The following is a 21,048-nucleotide window of genomic DNA, read 5'->3' on the forward strand; positions in this document are numbered from 1 at the left end:
CGTAGGTCTTCTGGGAGCTCTTTTCTGCAAGGTATGGTTCACTCAGGCAGTGCTTCTTGAAACCAGTAAACCTAAAACTGGTGTGTGTTTTTAAAGAGGTAGGACAGCTTTCAGCAACATATCCAATATCATCACACTGATTATACTTAAGGTTGGCTCACTCCTGGCTCCAACTAGCTCTTGGAGAATTCATTAGGCTAGGGGTTCATATACTTTTTCCACCCTGCACTATCAATGTTTACATGTTATGTTCAATAAAAACATGAAAACATATAATGTTTGTGTAGTATTATATTAAGCAGACTGTGTTTTTCCATTGTTGTGACTTAGATGAAGTTCAGAGCACATTTTATGACCAATTAATGCAGAACACCATAAAATTCCTAGAGTTTTTCTTGCCACTGTAAACCGAAAATGCAGTGAAGCATAGACTACAGTTCTGCATAAGTACAGATATGCACACTGAGTAGAGACATGCACACTTAATTCAAGATTAAAAATTAAAAAAACTTAATTTATCCCAGAGGGAAATTGTTTTGCCTTGTTACAGTTGCTCTCAACTCAGACAGAAAGAAAGAGAACCACAACTAGAAAGGATCCACACCAACTCAAATACAAATACAGAAAACTCAGTATATATACAGAATATGTAAGATGGATGAAAATAGATGAATAAAAATAGGTCAATAATTAAAGTCAAGGGTGGAATGACAACAGATATATGACAAGAATTTGTAATTTCCCCCACCCCTTACAGAGGGGGGAGGAATTGTAAAGATTGATGGCCACAGGTAGAAAGCATATACTGTGGCGTTCTGTGGAGCACTTAATGTTGATCAGTCTCTGGCTGAACATGCTCCTGTGTCCAGCCAGCACACTGTGTAGTGGGTGGGAGGGATTGCCCAGGATTGAGAGGAGTTTAGATAGTATCCTCCTCTCAGCTGCAACATGTAGAGGGTCCAGCTCCACCCCCAGAACAGAGCCAGCCTGCCTGATCAGTTTGTTTAGCCACCTTCATGTTGCTCCCCAGCAGACCACAGCATAAAAGATGACACTGGCCACCACAGACTCATAGAACATCCACAGCATGATGCTGCAGACGTTGAAGGACCTGAGCCTCCTTAGAAAGTACATCAAGCTCTCAGCCTTTTTGTACAGTGCTGAAGAGTTTTTTGTCCAGTCCAGCTTGCTGTCCAAGTACACTCCCAGGTACCGACCCACTTTAGGTGTTAAGAGGGTTTGGGTAGAGGTGTGACCATTACATCCTTCACAGTCTCCTTTGTTTCACCTAACGAGCCTATTTAGGCCAAGGGCTGGAGTGAAACCAAACCTGGAGCATAAATTTGTGGTTTCTAACCAACTATCTTCAGACTGAAGAAGCTACTTGGATGAGTAGCAACGTTTCAACCAACAAAAGGAAGTCCAGTTGCCATGAGTCAACTTCTAGATAACTTCACATGGACGACTGAGAATCTTCACCAACTCCCAGGTATTTGTACCTGGAAACGCCCTGGCTGTACAAAGCAATAAAAAGATTTTTTGAACATAGCTTTGCCTTTTAACTTTAAAAGGCACATCCTCATTCATGAAATTATGTCTTTATGATAACCACCTACCCTTGCTTTAATTGCACTTATCACACAAGTGCAATACATTTTTGATTACAGGTTGATGAGTCAACTGTCATTATTCCTGGCAACATGGTGACATTTTCAGTTTACTGAGGAATTCTGGGATTGCAAGACATCACTACACGAAGCTATACATTCTTGATAACGACCTGGTATGCCTGAATAATTGCATGCGGACATTTACTTATGAGCAGAGAGTTGGTCATTGTGTTTGAAAAGTGTGTTAAACATCAACATAATGTAATTGGCTGATTACATCAGTAGAGTAGCTGTGAATAGATTTTGGAAAGAAGTCAGTTATTACATGTCTGTATTTATAAAATCCCATGTACTTGATTTTTAGATCAAGTATATGGCATTGTTTAATGCCTTTATTCAGAAATGTGGCAAACCCAATATCCCAAACTACAAATCAAATGTTTTTCAAAACTACAGGTTATAGAGGAGAAACAATCAGTTTTTCATACGTTGGACAACTAACCTTGTAACTCACCCGAAGTCACAGTGTGACTGTGGAGGTCTCTGCCGGTGCCCCAGCACCCCCACCTTAATTTCAGATTCATTTCCAAATGCTACTCCCAGTACTCAGCAAAATGTTTTTAACTTGCTAACAGTGCCACTAGTTTACATGTTTTTATTTTGTAAGCAGGTACAGTGTAAAGGATGTTTGTGGAATTTCTTTCTGCTGCTCACTGAGTTAGCTTAACAATAATTGTTGCTTAAAAACACATAGTTTTACATACCGAATTTAAGATTAATTAATTTAAATTTTTTAAAAGATGTTTTTGTTGATTTTGAGCACCCTTCATTTCCTGAGTTAGGTGTATCAAAGGTGTACAGATAGAAAACACTTAGATAGGTAGAACTTAGAAGTTTGTGAAAGGTTTTATTTTTATTTGATAAGTAGATATTCAGACTCATTGTATTGCACAACATCATTCTTTTGCAACTTCTAATGAAATTGTATCACACTGCATTGTGCTATGTTGAATCAGATTGTGTTGAATTGCATTGCATCATGATTGGGAGGTGAATCGAATCTCATTGCACCACCAGGTGCTGCATATGTATCTTTAACACATCAGATTCCAGATTCGCATCATATTTCACATCAAATGCAGAGATGCTATTGATTCTTTTGCTATTAATTACAATATCAACTTTTTTACTCTTATTTGAGGCCCATTTTGGAAATGAGTGTCTTACCATGATAGTTGCACTTTGTGTTCATTCTCTTCCTGAGTGATTGCTCTTTTAGATTCTTCCTCTGGAGGCAGACAGAAAAATGTATTAACAAAGTTATATGTGCATTTTTAATGAATTAATTCTGTTTACTTGAAGATATAAAAGTAAACATAAATGAAATAAATTGTTTCTAAAAAGAGGTAGAGAACAAACCAAAACCTAGAGAGATAATGACAGAGCCTTTATTACTTTACTTTACTTTACTTACTTATTACTGTATGTTTTCTGGTCGGACTTTTACAACACAGTAAGCCACACTAAGCCCACACAACTCTTACATAAAAACAAAATAATAGTTTATATTTCAATTACAAAAATGTTACAATTAAGTAATAGCACAATAACCAAAGCTATAACCAGGCCATTGCTTGCTACTAACAATGGATATTTCTAGTTAATACTAAAATAATTTTATAGTTAAATATAGTTTTATTCCATACCACAATACCCCACTCCTATCCCCCAACTACAGACAACTTCTTCAGGAATAAGGTGGCGGTCACGAGCTTCCAGTTCTCTCCCGCAGACTAATCTGACTATTTCATGCACCAGTGTATCTCTCTCCTCATTCTCCACTCTCCCCTCCTACTGCCATCCTACTATCTTGCCTCTGATCCTTATCTTCTTGACTCTTCTACAAACAACTGTACCCAGGTATTCCCAGAACTACTATTACTACCTTTCCCTCTACCACATTAAAACACACCTGGATTAGTTTAATGTTTAAAAAGCCTACCGTCAGCCTCTCCCTTGTGGAAAGACATATTAGACCTGTCTCTCTTTTTCTATTTTTCACAAACATTCTTGAACAAGCAGTCTTAAAACAAATTTTAGTCAATCTCGCTGCAGGAGTGGTCATTCTACAGAAAGGGCCCTCCTGATGGTTGTAGAGTCCCTGCAAACTGCAAAAGCTGCAGGTCAGTTCTCTGTGTTAATCCCATTCCACCTGTACGCAACCTTTAAACACTATACAACACCAAATCCTCCTGTCTGCACTCTCCGAATTGAGTGTCTCTGGTACAGTACAGCTCTCCACTTAATAACTTAATTTAATTTACTACTTAAAATTCAACAAAATTAAAGCTCAGCTCTGCATTATAATAAGGAGATGGCTTCTGTCCATAAATGGTTGATGACTTTTACATTTGACCCCAAATAGATTTATTGAGATTTGGTCAACCTCTACATGAGACATCCAGAGGATAACAAATTTGATATCTCTACAGCGCCAATCGCTGAATAGTAGTATTTTTTTTAGGTCATCTGCAAGGACATGGATGCATCAAAACAACTGTACTAGGTCTGCTGGCACAGTCAAGAGTGGGTCACGGGAGTGCTGGAGCCTTTCCCAATTATAATCGAACGAGAGGGGGGTACAGATCGCCAGTCCATAGCAGGGCAGACATACAGGACAGTCAACCTTTCTTTGTACTTTTAATAAAATAAATCTTTATACATACATGTTTGATTCCTTCTCATTTGTGCATAACATCTACACATCTTACACAAGTGCACAAGCTCAGGGTAGTTCAGAGATCACACACAATTTTCGTACTCGTAAGATGAGAACATCCCACAGTCTTATCCTCATTTGTCGCCACTTAATTTATGTTAGAACATACTAGAACATATGGGAACAATGCATGTTATCTGTCTTTCCTAGATATTGTGATGTGCCTAATATTGTGAGTTAGGCACATCACAACCACCCCCTGCAGATGCTTAATTTTACCCCCTTGCAATTAAACAGAGACAGTGAAAGAGAGCGATTAAATATATTTATATAGCGCAATTAAAGTTTGCAAAGCTACCCTAGTGCAGATCAGAGTAAAACATTCTTACATAAATTAATTAAAACAACAGAGGCCAAGAGTTGAACCTCAGATTCAGGAGGAACAATGCAGTTTCGCCTTGGTCATGGAACATTGGACCAGCTCTATACCCTCACTAGGGTGCTCTAGGGTTCATGGGAGTTTGCCCAACCAGTACTTCAAAAAGTGTGGGGCCCTCTGTTAGGGGCTGTTCTATGGGATTAATAAAGTTTTTTGAATCTTGAATGCGGTCCCTGTACAATGCAGTATGAGCTTGGTTTGCATTACCGGCAATAAGTCAGACTTGTTCCCAGTGCATTTTGGACTCCGGCAGAGCTGCCCTTTGTCACCGGTTCTGTTTATTATTTTCATAGACAGAATTTCTAGGCGCAGCCAGGGGCAGAAGGGAGTTTGGTTTGGGGATCACAGGATTTCAGCCCTGCCTTTTGCAGTTGATTGTTGTCCTATTGGCTTCATCAGGCCAGGACCTTCAATGTGTACTGGGGTGGTTTGCAGTCGAGTGTGAAGCGGCTGGGATGAGAATCAGCACCTCCAAGTTTGAGGCTATGGTTCTTAACTGGAAAAAGGTGGACTGCCCTCTCCAGGTTGGAGGAGAGATCTTGCCTCAAGTGGAGGAATTTAACCATCTTGTTCACAAGTGAGGGAAGGATGGAGCGAGGGATTGATAGTCAGATCGGTGCATCAGAGGTAATGCAATGCAATGAAAACATTCTAACATAAATTATTTAAAACAGCAGAAATAGAGAGAGAGAGAGAGAGAGAGAGAGAGAGATTGATATATATTTATTTAGCACAATAATTTATAATTATAATAATAATTTGCAAAGCAATCCTAGGTGTCGAGCATAGAAAAACATTCCAACATAAATGTATTAAAACAACAGAGAGATTTTTGTTTGAGTTTTCACAAGACTTTAGGTGTAGAATTATTAAATCAACTATAAAACAACAGTTTAATATATGAAAATAGTGTTCTGTAACGAAATAAGTCCCCAAATAATAAAAAATTCCTTGGTAACGTCTCTTTGTTTTTTTTTTAAAGAGAAAGAGAGACAGTGTGATAACCACCATGAGGGGGATTGCCCAATGTGCACGGAGGTGGGGGATTGACTACACATGCAGAAAGACCCCCTCTAAGAGCAGCAATATACAGATAAGGAAAACCTGTATATAAATGACTTTATATAAGCAACTTGACATATAGAATTCTCCTTAAATGGTGAGGGGTCTTACTTAATACGGCAATGTTATGCACGTTACATTGGCTGATATGTGTCAATTTGAAAGAGCTCCAAATTGCAATATTGTAGCGTTTTACAGGCAACACGGGCATAGTGATTTCAGAATATTTACCACCGGTCGGAAAATAGGTGGCAAAACAGTGTTCATTTTACTCCACAATGATCATTACTACGGCATCAAAAATCTTAAAGGGGTTTTTAGGATGCCTATATCTGTGTGAATTGTGTTTTACCAGTTACAAGTGGTTGCACAGGCTCTCATGCTCTGAGCACAAGATGCTCTCGTGCTGTCTGTAGCAATCCAAACTGTAGACAACAATCTCCAAATCAGCAGTACTGTAATGACTGGAACTAAACATGCCATACGTCTTGTTATAAAAAAAGCACAGTGAATCAAGACAGGCTAAACCTAGCTTATGTGCAAAAGAAAAAATCTGTGCAAATATGTGATGCTAGGTTCATCTATAAGTTTGTTTTTAAATTTTTTTTAATTGCTCTGATGAAGAGTCTATCCTTCAGGTATTTTGAAATACCTGAAGGATAGGTATAGGATAGAATAAGGTTATCACTCGTCACTCATACGAATCCTACTTTAATGATCTTGTGGTAACTATTGTTATAGCTTTTCACTAAATGAAATTGAACTACGTGGATACATATTCACTTGTATTCTTGGTTGTAAAATAATGCCACATGAGGTCTTGCAAAGAGCTGATAAAGTGCTCCACAGCGCTGGCCTTTACGTCACTACTTGTGTCAAAATGCAAGATATTCAAGATTCAAAAAACTTTATTAATACCAGAGGGAAATTGTTTTGCCTCATTACAGTTGCTCTCAACACAGACAGAAAGAAAGGGAACCACAACCAACACCAACATAAATACACATAACCAATAACATCAATACTGAAAAACTCAATAGACATACAGGATATGTAAAATGTGTAAAATAGAAGAATGAAATTGGGTCAATATTTATAGCCTATTGTGGAATGACAGCAAGTATACGACACAACTATCACTTCCCACCCCCCTTACAGAGGGGGGAGGAATTGTACAGATTGATGCCCACAGGTAGAAAGGACTTCCTGTGGCGCTCTGTGGAGCATTTAATGTTAATAAGTTTTTGGTTGAATGTGCTCCTGTGTCCAGCCAACACACTGTGCAGTGGGTGGGAGGGATTGTCCAGAATTGAGAGGAGTTTGGACAGCATCCTCCTCTCAGCTACAACATGTAGAGGGTCCAGCTCCACCCCCAGAGCAGAGCCAGCCTGCCTGATCAGTTTGTTTAGCCACCTTCATGTTGCTGCCACAGCAGACCAGAGCATTAAAGATGACACTGGCCACCACAGACTCATAGAACAGCCGCAGCATGGTGCTGCAGACAGTGAAGAACCTGAGTATCTTCAGAAAGTACATCCGGCTCTGAGCCATTTGTACAGTGCTGATGAGTTTTTAGTGCAGTCCAGTTTGTTGTCCAAGTACACTCCCAGGTATTTGTTCTCGGACACGACCTCCACCTCCTCCCCCTGTATAAAGAGACTCCCAGATTTCCAGAATCAGAATCAGCTTTATTGGCCAAGTTTGCACAGGACAAGCAAGGAATTGGATGTGGTCTGACTCCGTCTTTTGCACCCTCTGGTTGCATGAAACATTAATTATTTACATAGTTAATTGCAATTATATACATAATAAACAGCACCCTATATCCCATGGAGTCCTTGCTTTATGGGATTGGAGAGTTCAGCTTACACACAGCCTGGGGGAAGAAGCTCACTCTGTGTCTGGTGGTTCTGGCGGCTATAGCTGTGTGGCGCCTGCCAGAGGGGAGGAGCTTGAAGCAGGGTGTGTGGGTTCAGCAGTGATGCTGACAGCCCGTTTTCTGAGTCTGGACCGGTACAGGTGTTGAATGGAAGGAAGCTCAGTCCTAATGATCTTCTCTGCTGACCAGATCACCGCTGACCGCTGCAGTCTGTGCCTGTCCTGCTTGGTGGCTGAAATCAAACCACACAATGACGGAGGTGCAGAGGACAGACTGAATGATGGCGGTTTAGAACATGGTCAGCAGCTCCCGGGGCAGACTGAACTTCCTGAACTGTTTCTGGAAGTACAGCCTCTGGTGAGGCTTTTGTGGACTGTTTCTATGTGGGAGGACGACATCATGTCCTGAAAGATTTTGGATCCTAGGAACCTGAATGAGTCCATGGTAGATACTGTGGTATTGTGAATGGTGAGGGGGAGGGGAGGCAGGCGGTTGTTCCTAAAGTCCACCGTCATCTCCACAGTCTTGAGCGTGTTGAGCTCCAGCTGGTTCTGACTACACCACTGGACTAGCTGCTCCACTTCCTGCCTGTATGGAGACTCATCATCGTCTCGCATCAGTCCAATAATGTCGTCTGCATACTTCATGAGTTTCACAGACAGGTTCCCTGAGGTACAGTCATTAGTGTACAGGGAGAAGAGCAGTGGAGAAAGGACACCCCTGCGGTGTGCTGGTGCGGATGCCAGATGTGATGCTGCCCAGCCTCAACTGCTGCCTCCTGTCAGTCAGGAAGCTCCTGATCCACCGACACGTGGGAGCAGGTACGGTGAGCTGGGTCAGTTTATGGTCGAGTATTCCAGGGGTGATCGTGTTGAAGGCTGAACTGAAGTCCATGAACAGGATCCTGACATTCGTGCCAGGGAGATCCAGGTGCTGCAGGATGTAGTGGAGTCCAAGGTTTACTGCATCATCAGCCGACCAGTTTTTCCTGTAGGCCAACTGCAGGGGGTCCAGCAGGAGGTCTGTGATGTCCTTCAGGTGGTTCATCAGCAGTCTCTCAAACAACTTCATGACCACAGAAGTCAGGGCAACAGGTCTGTAGTCGTTCAGGCTGGTGATGGTGGACTGTCTGAAGCAGTTGGGCACTTTACATAGCTGCAGAGAACGGTTGAAGATCTGAGTGAAGATCGGCGCCAGCTGGTCAGCGCAGACTCTCCAGACTGACGCAGGATCGTTTATTGATAAGCTGTTCTGCAGCTTCTCACCATAGCTCCTTTTAGCTGCTTTGATTTCCTTTGTCAGCCTGTTTCTGGCCTGCCTGTACAGGGATCGGTCACCACTTCTGTAGGCTTCTTCCTTGGCCTAGCACAGCTTCTTTAAGTCCGGAGTGAACCATGGCTTGTTGTTATTGAATGTGCGCAAAGTTTTGATCCTGACGCACAAAAGCTGATGTAAGATGTCACAATGTCAGTGAGCTTGTGGGTGTCTCTCACTACAGCTTCAAAAACCTCCCAGACAGTGCAATCAAAACAGCCCTGAACTCCAGTTTTGACTCCTCTGTCCACCTTTTCACCATCCTGACCACAGGTTTATCGGTTTGAGACTTCTGCCTGTAAATTGGGATGAGGTGAAGCAGACAGTGAGTGTGAGTGTGTTCATATCCCTGGTGGGACACTTCACATGCTGCCTGTATCTAGGAAGTTCATGGCTCTGACTCGCTCTGTTAAAATCATCCATGATGATGAGCAGGGAGTCTGGATGTTTTCTTTCCACGTCTGTTATGTGGTCAGCCAGGTTCTGTAACGCTTTTGTTACACAGGCCTGAGGTGGAATGTAAACGCTGGCCAGAACAAACGAGGCAAACTCCCGCGGTGAATAAAAGGGAAGGCAGTTGATAAAAAAGCACTCTAAGTGAGGACTGCAGAACTAGAACTAGTTTTGAAATTAAGTTATACCCTGTCAGATCATGTTGTTCGGGAGAGTTTTTATCTCAGTTTTTACCCTTGGAGTCATACTTTCACTCATCCAAAAGACGCAGCAGCTGCTCAAATACCATGGAGCCAGCTCCTTTGTTTTCACTTAGGATCAGCTGATTGTACTGAGGACAGCAGGCATAAAAGATCAAACTTTGTCCGGGAATTTAAACGTCCATTTCTAAGAGATTAGAAAGTGGACAACGAGGCAAAAAATGGCAAGGAGGAAATAAAGAACGGAGAAGAGCGAAGCGCAGAGAAGGTGAGTAGATTTAAGCCGCATCTCCCATCTTCGATTATGGGCAATGTGAGATCACTGGACAATAAGATGGATGAACTGACAGCTCTGGTGAGGATAAACAAAATCTTTGCGGAGTGCAGTCTCTTGTTTTACAGAGACATGGCTGCATGATGGTATTCCAGACTCCAGCGTTAATATAGATGTCCATATTATTTGCCCAGAGTGTTTTCACACACCATATTAATCGCTATTTACGTCTATGTTAAGAACCTAACCTCCATGTCACTTATACCTTAGGGAATTAGTTCCTTCTATAGGGAGGCAGCTTGTGGAATAAAACATTTTTTATTTTTTTCATTTAAATTTGCTGATGATCTCATTGAGGTCAAAGATCAAAGTCATCAAACACTTTTTGACAAAAGTTTATTCTCTCTCAGATGGGTGGAAAGCTGCCCCATGTGGAAACAGTAAACCCTGATGCAAAACCATGGCTTTATTATTTCAAATTAATTGTGTGGGTGATGTGCATTTCTTACCACAGATGTTTCCCTCTACATCATCAAGGAGATTGGCTGTTGAGTTGGCTATGCCAAAACTGGAAAGGAGCTTAGTTAAGAAAACCAATGGACTCAGTTATGGCTGATGATATATGTGCTCATATTGATGAATTATGGTTATAAGTGACCTATGCAGAGAATTTAGAATTTCAATGATGTTAATGAAAAGAAATGCTTGTATTTGCTGAATAAAATCATTCTCACTTTTTAAATGTTTTATGATTTCTTGATCTTTCTTTCCAGTTTTTAAATGTGCTTACAACTATAGCCAAAACTAGAAACAGTCAGTGGAATTTGTTTCCAATCAGCACTGCTGTAGATGCATGTTATTAAAGACTTCAACATCTGTATCAAGCTTACAAACAGTAGGAAGGAACATAACATTTTTTAAACAATTTGTCAGTTGACAGTCAGAATCTGAAATTCCTAATTTAAGACTGACCATGATATAAGACAATCATAGGCGATTTCATATGGTCATACGGTTGTGGTAATTAAGTAAGATTTGGCTACTGTTCTACCTTACATTAATAAGGAACATTGGCCAGACAAAGGATATGAATGATGCTTCAGGAATATCCTCCTTTTCGACTTTCTCCTCTTTGTCCTTTCTGAGAAGGATCTGGCAATTTCAAACAGCTTCTTTCTTGTTGCTGAATGTGAGAAAATACCCAACATCATTACCTACTTTAGACAAGGACCTTAAAAGAACACCCCAACAATTACTGTCAGTAATAAAAGTAAGTTAGACTAATGATGCTAGTAGGGTTAGCCCTCAGTACAACCAAGTGTACGCCCTGCTGGTTTGGCTGGCTAAGTTCAAATAGTGTGCCTGCTTTTGGAATGATAAGCCAGAGAGGGATCCTCCTATGAAATTTAGATCCACCATTTGGCAGCCCTAGGTTACATTGGTAAATATGTATCTGTATTGATTCCACATCTGCTCCATCACCTATAAATTTATGGAAACAAATCATGCAGCAGTCTTACAGAAAAACAGAAAGAAATTAAGGATGTTTGTCATAAATAATCTACAAACAGGCACTGGTCCATTGCATTCACTGTGCTTAATCTAAGGTTCAGGACTATCCTCATATAAGCACTTCCTTCCATGCAAACCTATCACCATCACGGACTGTTGACGGTACAGCAGGTCTTAGGGCTCCAGTGACTTTGTCAGAACAAAAAAAAATCAGGGGCCTGACTGGCTTTTAAGTTAATTATGAATGTGCTGTATTCATCTTCATGGATATTGTTCAGTTTTTATAATTTTGTACTTTACAAATTTAGTTTCAATTTTTTACAAAGGCAATACAAAGAGAAAGGTGCACTCAGTTCAGTCACCAAATACTTTGTTAAAAAATCCTTAGCATATACACTCTGTTCAGGGGTGTTATTTTGTTATTAACACTTTTGCATTGTGAAAAAAGCATTTTTTCACAATCCTTTCTGCTTGCCAAAGGTTGGTTTTACTCTTTCAATTTAATTTCTGAAAATAGCATTTTTTCACAATGCTTTCTGCTTGCCAAAGGTTGGTTTTACTCTTTCAATTGCAATAGTGATATTAACAAAAGTCTTACGCTCACAATGATCAAAGGAGCAAATTTAGCTCATTACAAGTAAGAAAAGAGAATGTAGTAAAGCTGAGTGCAAATGGATTCATAGATTCAACTTACAAAATTTACAACTTTGCAATAAAGAGGCAAGACCAGTGTTACTACTAGTAAAGAAAGTAGCTATTGGTTGTCCTAAAAGCCAAATTAAGTCATTGCCTAATTTGCACAATAGCTGTTTGCATGTAGTTGTACTGGACAGTGTAGGAGAGAGGAATAACATTGGGACAGATGAAAAGTCATTAAAAAACACCATAAAGAACTACAAATGAACTGTTAATTGTTGATTATTTTGTTGCCACTGTAGCTTGCTTCTGATCAGCTTTAATCTACAAACATATACCAAATGATGAATTTAACATACTGTTATTTCCCTATCTCAAAAATATTGCCATTCTTAGAAAACACCAGTAGCACTCTAGGGAGACTTACATTTTCCCATGACTTTGAGTTTGTCTCTGAAAAGGGCGTCATCTGAGATGGCCTCCGCTGAAGCTGCAGACAACTGTTCTGCTGCACACATAGAGAACAATTTCACTGTACACTTTAATATGCTCATACAAGCAATTTGTGATGTCAGCAGCACAAATTAAAATAAAAAAAACACAAGCAGTGTAAACACCCACAAAGACCAGTATAGAGGGTATGATTTCACTTTCCCACCAGACCATGCCTCCATCACTCAGACTAAATGGCAAAACAATCTGGCTGCATTAATCAATGCAAATGACAAAACAAGGAGTAAAACAGAATCTCTTTCACATTTGACTGACAGAAATGTGAAACACTCCTTAACAAAGCACAAACTACTGAATTAACTAAAAAAATCTTGATGTCTATGGGGCACCTTGTGTTGGTTTCAGTTTTAGTTGGACCAGACATTTCAGATTTATTGTTTAATCTATATTTATGCTCCCCCAAATTACATGTGTTTTTCAGTTTCTGTGGGTCATGGTTTTCAAAGTCACTCAAACAGCTATCGTCACTCAGTGTAACTGCAATGAAGTCATATCCTCTCATGAACATATACATACAGACATACAGTATATACATATGGGTTTATATACTGTATATCTATGCATATCCTCTATCAAGTACAATTCAATGTGCAAAGACAGAGTAGCAAATAGTTTGGCAGAGCAAAGGAAGCTTGATAAGTCATGTGTACCTGTTGAAATCTCCATGTTAGATGAATGATTTGACTTTGATTCATACTTCAAGCGATCTAAAAAGAAAGAGAAAATGTTATAAAAGCATGTGAGCAACCTAAAGATGATATGCTCTGGTATGGGAGCGGAAATCCTTTACCGGACAAAAAAGTAAACAGTAAACAGTATACAACAACAGCTAGGCATTGTTATACTAGAATAACCAATAAAACACATCTCGTTCAACACCAATATTGTTTTAGATAAGATGTCTTGGCTAAGAAGTCAGCCTTTTCACAGCAAAAAAAAAAAAGAATTACAAAAACATTTGTGTGAGTTCAGTGCATAAAGTTATGTCCTAGAACAAACAAAGTCTAACTATTGTCTTAGAATGGAGACAGAATGACTAATCGTAATAGGATTACCACCATTCCGAAGCCCCCCCCCCCTTGTCTGGGGACAGTGTAATCACCTGGTCATCAGGAGGAGGTGGAGTTTTCTGTGCAGTGGTGCTGTTTTGTGCCTCAAAGTAAGCGAAGGTGTTAAGATGGACGAACTGACAGCTCTGGTGAGGATGGACAAAATCTTTGCAGAGTGTAGTTTGATGTGTTTCACAGAGACATGGCTGCATGATGGTATTCCTGACTCCAGTGTTAATACAGACGGTTTCAGCACCGTGGGCTGGGACAGGAGGCGAGAGGTAAGAGAAGAGGAGGGGGGTTTGCTGTTCTCATTAACGTAATCGTGTATGCAGCCCTGATATTGAACTTTTGGCTGTGGGAATTCGTCCATATTATTTGCCCAGAGAGTTTTCCTGAATGACAAAAAGAAAGCATTCAGATCAGGAGACAGGGAGCAACGAGGAGGGTCCAGAGACTGCTGTCTGTCAAGATCAGGGAGGGGAAGGAGACTTACAAGAGAAAACTGGAACAGAGTCTTCAACATAACAACACCAGGGAGGGGCATGAGAACCATCACTGGCTACAAGTCCAGCAGCCAGGAGAATGTGGGGACAGTGGACGGAGCCAACGAATTGAATAATTTTTTTTCAATCGATTCCAGGCTGAGCCACAGAGCCCACTTCAGTTCACTATCCCCTCCTCAGTCCCTTCCCCACACAACTTAGCCACCACCCTAACAATCTCAGCTGAGCAGGTGAGAAGAGAGCTGCTGATGGAGTCGGCCCAAGGGTGCTGAAAGCCTGTGCTCCTGACTAAGTGGTGTTCTCCAACACATCATTTAGGGGCGGCAGTAGCTCAGGGGGTAGAGCAGTCGCCTACAAACCCCAGGGTGAGTGGTTCAATTCCCGGCTCCTCCTAGCTACTCGCTGAGCTACCCTTGGACAAGACACCGAAACCCTGTAGTCTAGCAGCTGTCCACCCACAATTTCCCCAAGGGGATCAATAAAGTGTTCCTTATTATTATCTTCAACCTCAGCCTGCAACTGGAGAGTGTTCCTCTTGGGTGGAAAAAGTCGTCCCTGGTTCCCCAGAATAAGACGCCACGTCCCAGAGCCCTCAATGACTTCAGACCAGTGGCTCTGACGTCACACATTATGAAGGCTTTCGAGAGGCTAATCCTGGAGTCCCTCTGACCTCTGGTCATACCCTCACTTGACCCCCTCTCTAGTTTGCCTATCAATCCCATATTGGAGTGGATGATGCCATCATACATCTGCTCCATCGCACCTACACCCACCTGGACAAGCCTGGGGGCTTGATTTCTTCAGTGTATTCAACACCATCCAACCTGCACTGCTGGGAGAGAAATTAAAAAACATGCAGGTCAACACTCCCCTGATTTCCTGGATCATGGACTACCTCACTAACCGCCCACAGTATGCCCGCCTTCAGAACTGTGTGGCTGACACTGTGGTCTGTCCACAGGGGACAGTTCTGTCTCCATTCCTCTTCACCCTGTACACCTCAGACTTCAGGTACAACTCAGAGTCCTGTCATCTTCAGAAGTTCTCTGATGACTCTGCAGTTGTAGGATGTATTAAGGGTGGAGATGTCACAGAGTACCATGGTGTGATGGACAGTTTTGTTGACTGGTGTGGACTCAATCATCTGCAACTCAACATGAATAAAACAAAGGAGCTGGTGATGGACTTGAAGAAATCTGGCAGTCCTGTCATCCCTCTCTCTATACAGGGGAGGAGGTGGAGGTCGTGTCCAAGTACAAATACCTGGGAATGTACCTGGACAAAAAACTGGACTGGACTAAGAACTCAGCAGCACTGTACACAAAGGCTCAGAGCCGGCTGTACTTTCTGAGTAAACTCAGGTCCTTCAACGTCTGCAGCACCATGCTGCGGATGTTTTATGAGTCTGTGGTGGCCAGTGTCATCTTTTAGGCAGAGACAGATCACCTGCTGCTCCTCCTACGGTAGGCATATCGTATCACTTCCTGTTGTCGACGCTGACTTGCTATTCAGTTGCTCTGATTGTTTTGCTAACTTTAACCAACCTTAAACTAAATTCATAGTTTTAGTGAAAAGCACTACTGGCGTAAGAGTTGTAACATACACCTGCGTTGCTTAAGGGCCATTCATAATACTTAATACTCTTGTTTTCTTGTGTTGTGAGGTCTGCTAGCTAAACTCTGTTAGCCATGGCTGCTTCTCCTCCTGCTCTCTCTTGCTCGGTGTGCCATATGTTTTGTTTCTCCTCGGCCTCCTTTAGTGAGAAGGGAATTTGTAATAAATGTAGTTTATTTGCAGCATTGGAGGCGAGGCTGAGTGATTTGGAGACTCAGCTCCGCACCGTGGAAAACAAGCCAGCTAGTCAGGTCCCAGTAGCCAGTGTGGAGCCAGCTAGCATAGCTCCTGTTAGCTGTCCCCCGGCAGTTCCCGAGCAGCCGGAAAGTCAGACCGGCTGGGTGACAGGTCGTAGGAAGCATATCCCTAGACACTTGCCCAAGGTTCTCCACGACCAGGTTCAAGTCACGTCGAGTCCTATTTAAATCTCCTGTGTAAGGATAAACGTAAATATAGTAAGATAATAATTCACACAGGAGTTAATGACGCCCGATTACGCCAAACGGAAGTCACTAAAATTAACATTGAATCGGGGTGTAACTTTGCCAAAACGATGTCGGACTCCGTAGTTTTCTCTGGACCCCTTCCCAATCTGACCAGTGACGACATGTTTAGCCGCATGACGTCATTTAACCGCTGGCTAAGTGGTGTCCCGCTAACAACGTGGGCTACATAGACAATTGGAGAACTTTTTGGAGAAAACCTGGGTTGATTAGAAGAGACGGCATCCATCCCATCAACTCTCTAGGAATATGGCAGAGTTTATTAGACGACCTAAACCCTGACATGTCAGAGTGGAGCCCAGGACGCAGAGACGCAGTCTTACACACCTCTCTGCAGCTTCCTTACAGCCTTCACCCCCCCAAAACTACTATAACCCTATAGAGACAGTGTCTGCTCCCCGAGCACCTAAATGATTTATATCTAAAACAAACACAAGAGGAGTTATTCATAAAAACCTAATAAAAATAAAGATGACTCCTCTCTCAGAACAAAATAACAAGACAACAATCAAATGTGGACTTTTAAATATCAGATCTCTCTCGTCTAAATCCCTGTTAGTGAATGATTTGATAATTGACCATCAAATAGACTTATTCTGTCTTACTGAAATCTGGCTGCAGCAGGATGAATATGTCTCTCTGAATGAGTCGACCCCCTCAAGTCATATTAATTATCATGTTCCTAGAAACACAGGTCGGGGTGAAGGAGTAGCAGCAGTCTTCCACTCAAGTTTGTTAATCAACCCCAGACCTAAACATAAAAAGCCCTCTGTAAAGCTAGAACCTCATATTACTCCTCATTAATAGAGGCAAATAAGAACAACCCCAGGTTTCTTTTCAGCACTGTAGCCAGGCTGACAAAGAGTCATAGCTCTGTTGAGCCTAGTATTCCATCAACTCTCAGCAGCAATGATTTTTGATTTTCTTTACAAATAAAATCATAACTATTAGAGAAAAAATTTATCAGATCATCCCTGCATACAGCAGAGACTGTACAACAACTCTAGATTCATCTGCAAGAGCACGCTCGTACTTAGACTGCTTCCTCCCCGTAGATCATTCTGAATTAATTTCAGGAATTAATTCCTCTAGAACATCAACATGTCACTTAGACCCCATCCCGACTAGACTCCTCAAAGATGTCTTACCTTTCAATCAATCTATCTTTACAAATAGGCTACGTACCACTGGCTTTTAAGGTTGCTGTAGTCAAGCCCCTACTCAAAAAGCCCACACTGGACTAAGGGGTTTTAGTGAATAATAAACCAATATCCAATCTGCCCTTTATCTCTAAAATTCTTGAAAAGGTAGTTTCTAAGCAGCTATATGACCACCTGCACAGCAATAACTTGTATGAAAATTTCCAGTCAGGATTTAGAGTACATGATAGTACAGACACTATAGATCACAACATTTTTTTTACACAGACTGGAACATGTCATTGGGACCAAAGGAACAGCACTAGCGTGGTTTGAATCGTATCCATCAGATAGATTTCAGTTTGTACATGTACATGATTATTCTTCCATGCACAGCAAAGTGAGCTACGGAGTTCCACAGGGTTCTGTGCTTGGACCGATTCTTTTCATTTTATATATGTCCAGCTTAGGCAATATTATTAGGAAGCACTCTATAAACTTCCATTGTTATGCAGATGATACCCAACTATACCTATCTAGGAAACCAGGAGAAACTGATCAATTAGCCAAACCTCAAGCATGCTTAAAAGACATAAAGGCCTGGATTATTTGGACCTAAAAATCTCAGAGACACTATGTCTAATCACATTCTCACCATTGATGACTTAGTATTGGCCTCAAGTAATACTCTAAGAAATCTCGGGAAGTCGGAAGGAGATATCCTGTTTGACAACAGGATATCTCCTTCACTTCATACATCAAAGAAATCTCTAGAACTGTATTTTTTACCTGAGAAACATTGCTAAAATTAGGAGCATCCTGTCCCAAAGTGATGCTGAAAAACTAGTCCATGCATTTGTTACTTCCAGACTGGACTATTGTAATTCCTTATTAATAGGATGCCCTAATAACTCATTAAAAAGCCTCCAGTGAATCCAAAATGCTGCAGCCAGAGTTCTGACTGGAATTAGCAAGAGAGATCATATTTCTCCTACGTTAGCTTCTCTCCATTGGCTCCCTGTAAAATCCAGAATTGAATTTAAAATTCTTCTCCTCACTCATAAATCCCTTAATAATCAGGCTCCATCTTATCTTAAAGAACTCATAGTTCCATATCTTCCAAGCAGAACTCTACGTTCTCAGGCTGCAGGTTTACCTGTGATTCCTAGAGTTTCCAAATTTAGAATGGGAGGCAGAGCCTGTAGCTATCAAGCCCCTCTCCTGTGGAACTAGCTCCCAGTTCAGGTTCGGGAGGCAGACACCCCCTCCACATTTAAGACTAGACTTAAAACTTTCCTTTTTTATAAAGCTTATAGTTAGAGATGGATCAGGTGACTTTGAACCATCTCTTATTGACGCTGCTGTTATGCTGCTATAGGTTAGCGTGCTGGGGAAACTCTCTGGATAAACTGAGCTCCTCTCCTCTCTCCTCTCTCCTATATCAATGCAAATGCCACCATTGCACATCATTAACTTTGTGTCTTATCTCTCCTGTAGTTGTGTTTCCTCCTCTCTGTCTCCCTCTCTCTGTACTTTTCTGCAGGTATCCTCAGCCTGGAGCTGTACATCTCCAGAATCCAGTTGACCTGCCCAATGTTCTTGCTGCCTGTTGTTGTCTTTATTGCCTGCTGTTCTTTTCTCTCTTCTCTTTCCACTCTCCCCAATCGGTCGAGGCAGATGGCCGCCCACTATGAGCCTGGTTCTGCTAGAGGTTTCTTCCTCTAAAAGCCTTGAGATAACTTCTGTTGTTAATTGGCGCTATACAAATAAAACTGAATTGAATTGAATTGTGGTCTGCTGGGGCCGCAACCTGAAGGTGGCAGACACTAACAGATTATACAAACTGATCAGGTGGGCTGGCTCTGTTCTGGGGGTGGAGCTGGACCCTCTACATGTTGTAGCTGAGAGGAGGATGCTGTCCAAACTCCTCTCAATCCTGGACAATCCTTTGCACAAATCATTTGACTCTGGTGTTCTTGCACATAATTTTCACCATAGTTTTACTGGTCGCTGCTGTTTTGTGTTCTGTTTTTGCACTGTCTTCAGATGTCTGTCTGCACTTTTTCTTTGTGTTCTTGCACTGTTTGCACTAGGTTGCACAGGATGCACTTTATGTGGCTAGGACTACTTAGCAGTCCTCAGCCCAATGTTCTGTCTTGTTACCGTCTTATGTAGCACCATGGTTCTGGAGAAACGTTGTCTCATTTCACTATGTACTGCTTCAGCTATATGTGGTTGGAATGACAATAAAGCTTCTTGACTTGACTTGATTTGACAATCCCTCCCACCCACTGCACAGTTTGTTGGCTGGACAAAGGAGCACATTCAGCCAAAGACTTATTAACATTAAATGCTCCACAGAGCGCCACAGGAGATCCTTTCTACCTGTGGCCATCAATCTGTACAATTCCTCCCCCCTCTTTAAGGGGTTGGGGAATACCCTATGTGTCAATCCACATAGGGTATATATATTGACCCAATTTTATTTGTCTATTTTACATATTCTGTATATATATATATATTGAGTTTTTCTATTTTGATGTTATTGGTTATGTGTATTTATGTTGGTGTTGGATCTTTCCTGGTTGTAGTTCCTTTTCTTTCTGTCTGTGTTGAGAACAATGGTAATGAGGCAAAACAATTTCCCTCTGGGATTTATCAAGTTTTTTTAATCTTGAATCTTGAATAATGATCTGTATCCCCCGCCACAGGCTCCGAGGGACTCTGCTGTCACTGAAACTCTCTCAATCGTTCCATAGATATTGAGGAGCAGCCTGTCTGAAAAATACCGATGGTAGTCCAGTCACCCAAACTGGTTGAGGCAGATGGCTGCCCACCCCGAGTCTGGTTCTGCTGTAGGTTTATACCATTAAAGGGTTTATTTAATAATAAAGTTTTTTCGTGTCCGCTGTCGCTTAGTGCTTACTCAAATAGGATTGTTGGGTTTTCTTTATAATTCTATAGTACATACAGTTTTATTTTGTAAGGTCTTAAACCTTCTGCTGTAAAGTGTCTTAAGATGACTTTTGTTGTGATTTGGCACTATATAAATAAACTAAATTGAAATCAGCTCCACAGGGAACTTTCAGTAACATTGACGTCTAAAAGGACAGTCCCTCAATACTCCCTCTAAGTTATCTCACATGCCCACTGTGAATGTATTTTATGAGGTATTTCCACTAATACATACAAAGTGTACAACATTGTTCCACCAAAAACAGATAAGAAATGCGGTTATATGCGGAAATAATATCCTGTATAATGAGTTAAGTAAAGCTATACCTCTCTCTAAGGCAACGAGGAACTCTCGGTTGCGCTGTAGCTCTCTCATGAACTCCTCATTCTGCAGGAACAAGGCGATGCGTTCATCTTCCAGATACTGCTTCAGTTTCTTGTCTTGCTCTGCAGCCCCTGCTATCACACCAGAGCTTCTGCAGGTTTGTGCCGTTCCAGACCAAGTACTGGAGTGGGCTGCCCACTGACTCACTGAGGAGACTGAAGCAGATGATGATGAAGAAGGCTGGAATACACTGCTGTGAGAACTCTGATAAGGTAAAGACAGAAGAGATATTAGTTATACCATCAATTCATCTAATTAATTTGATTTAAGAGTTTTTTTTTATACT

At 41.4% G+C, this 21,048-nt stretch overlaps 1 protein-coding gene across 3 annotated transcripts in view; it reads right to left on the minus strand.

Annotated features, from left to right (window-relative positions):
- The window catches only part of LOC113167994 (CUE domain-containing protein 1), a 46,579-nt gene that overhangs the window by 8,451 nt on the left and 17,080 nt on the right, over positions 1–21,048 (minus strand). For 2 of the 3 annotated variants that reach the window (XM_026369031.1, XM_026369014.1), the window contains 6 exons: positions 20,705–20,966; positions 13,262–13,318; positions 12,526–12,606; positions 11,040–11,133; positions 10,460–10,518; positions 2,838–2,898 (listed from right to left, as the gene is read on the minus strand). In XM_026369031.1, coding sequence (XP_026224816.1) covers positions 2,838–2,898; positions 10,460–10,518; positions 11,040–11,133; positions 12,526–12,606; positions 13,262–13,318; positions 20,705–20,966 — 614 coding nt within the window. The remainder of the gene's footprint in view (positions 1–2,837; positions 2,899–10,459; positions 10,519–11,039; positions 11,134–12,525; positions 12,607–13,261; positions 13,319–20,704; positions 20,967–21,048) is intronic. The other variant, XM_026369023.1, reaches the window with a different exon arrangement.

This window comes from Anabas testudineus, chromosome 13, assembly GCF_900324465.2.
Source record: "Anabas testudineus chromosome 13, fAnaTes1.2, whole genome shotgun sequence".
NCBI lineage: Eukaryota > Metazoa > Chordata > Actinopteri > Anabantiformes > Anabantidae > Anabas > Anabas testudineus.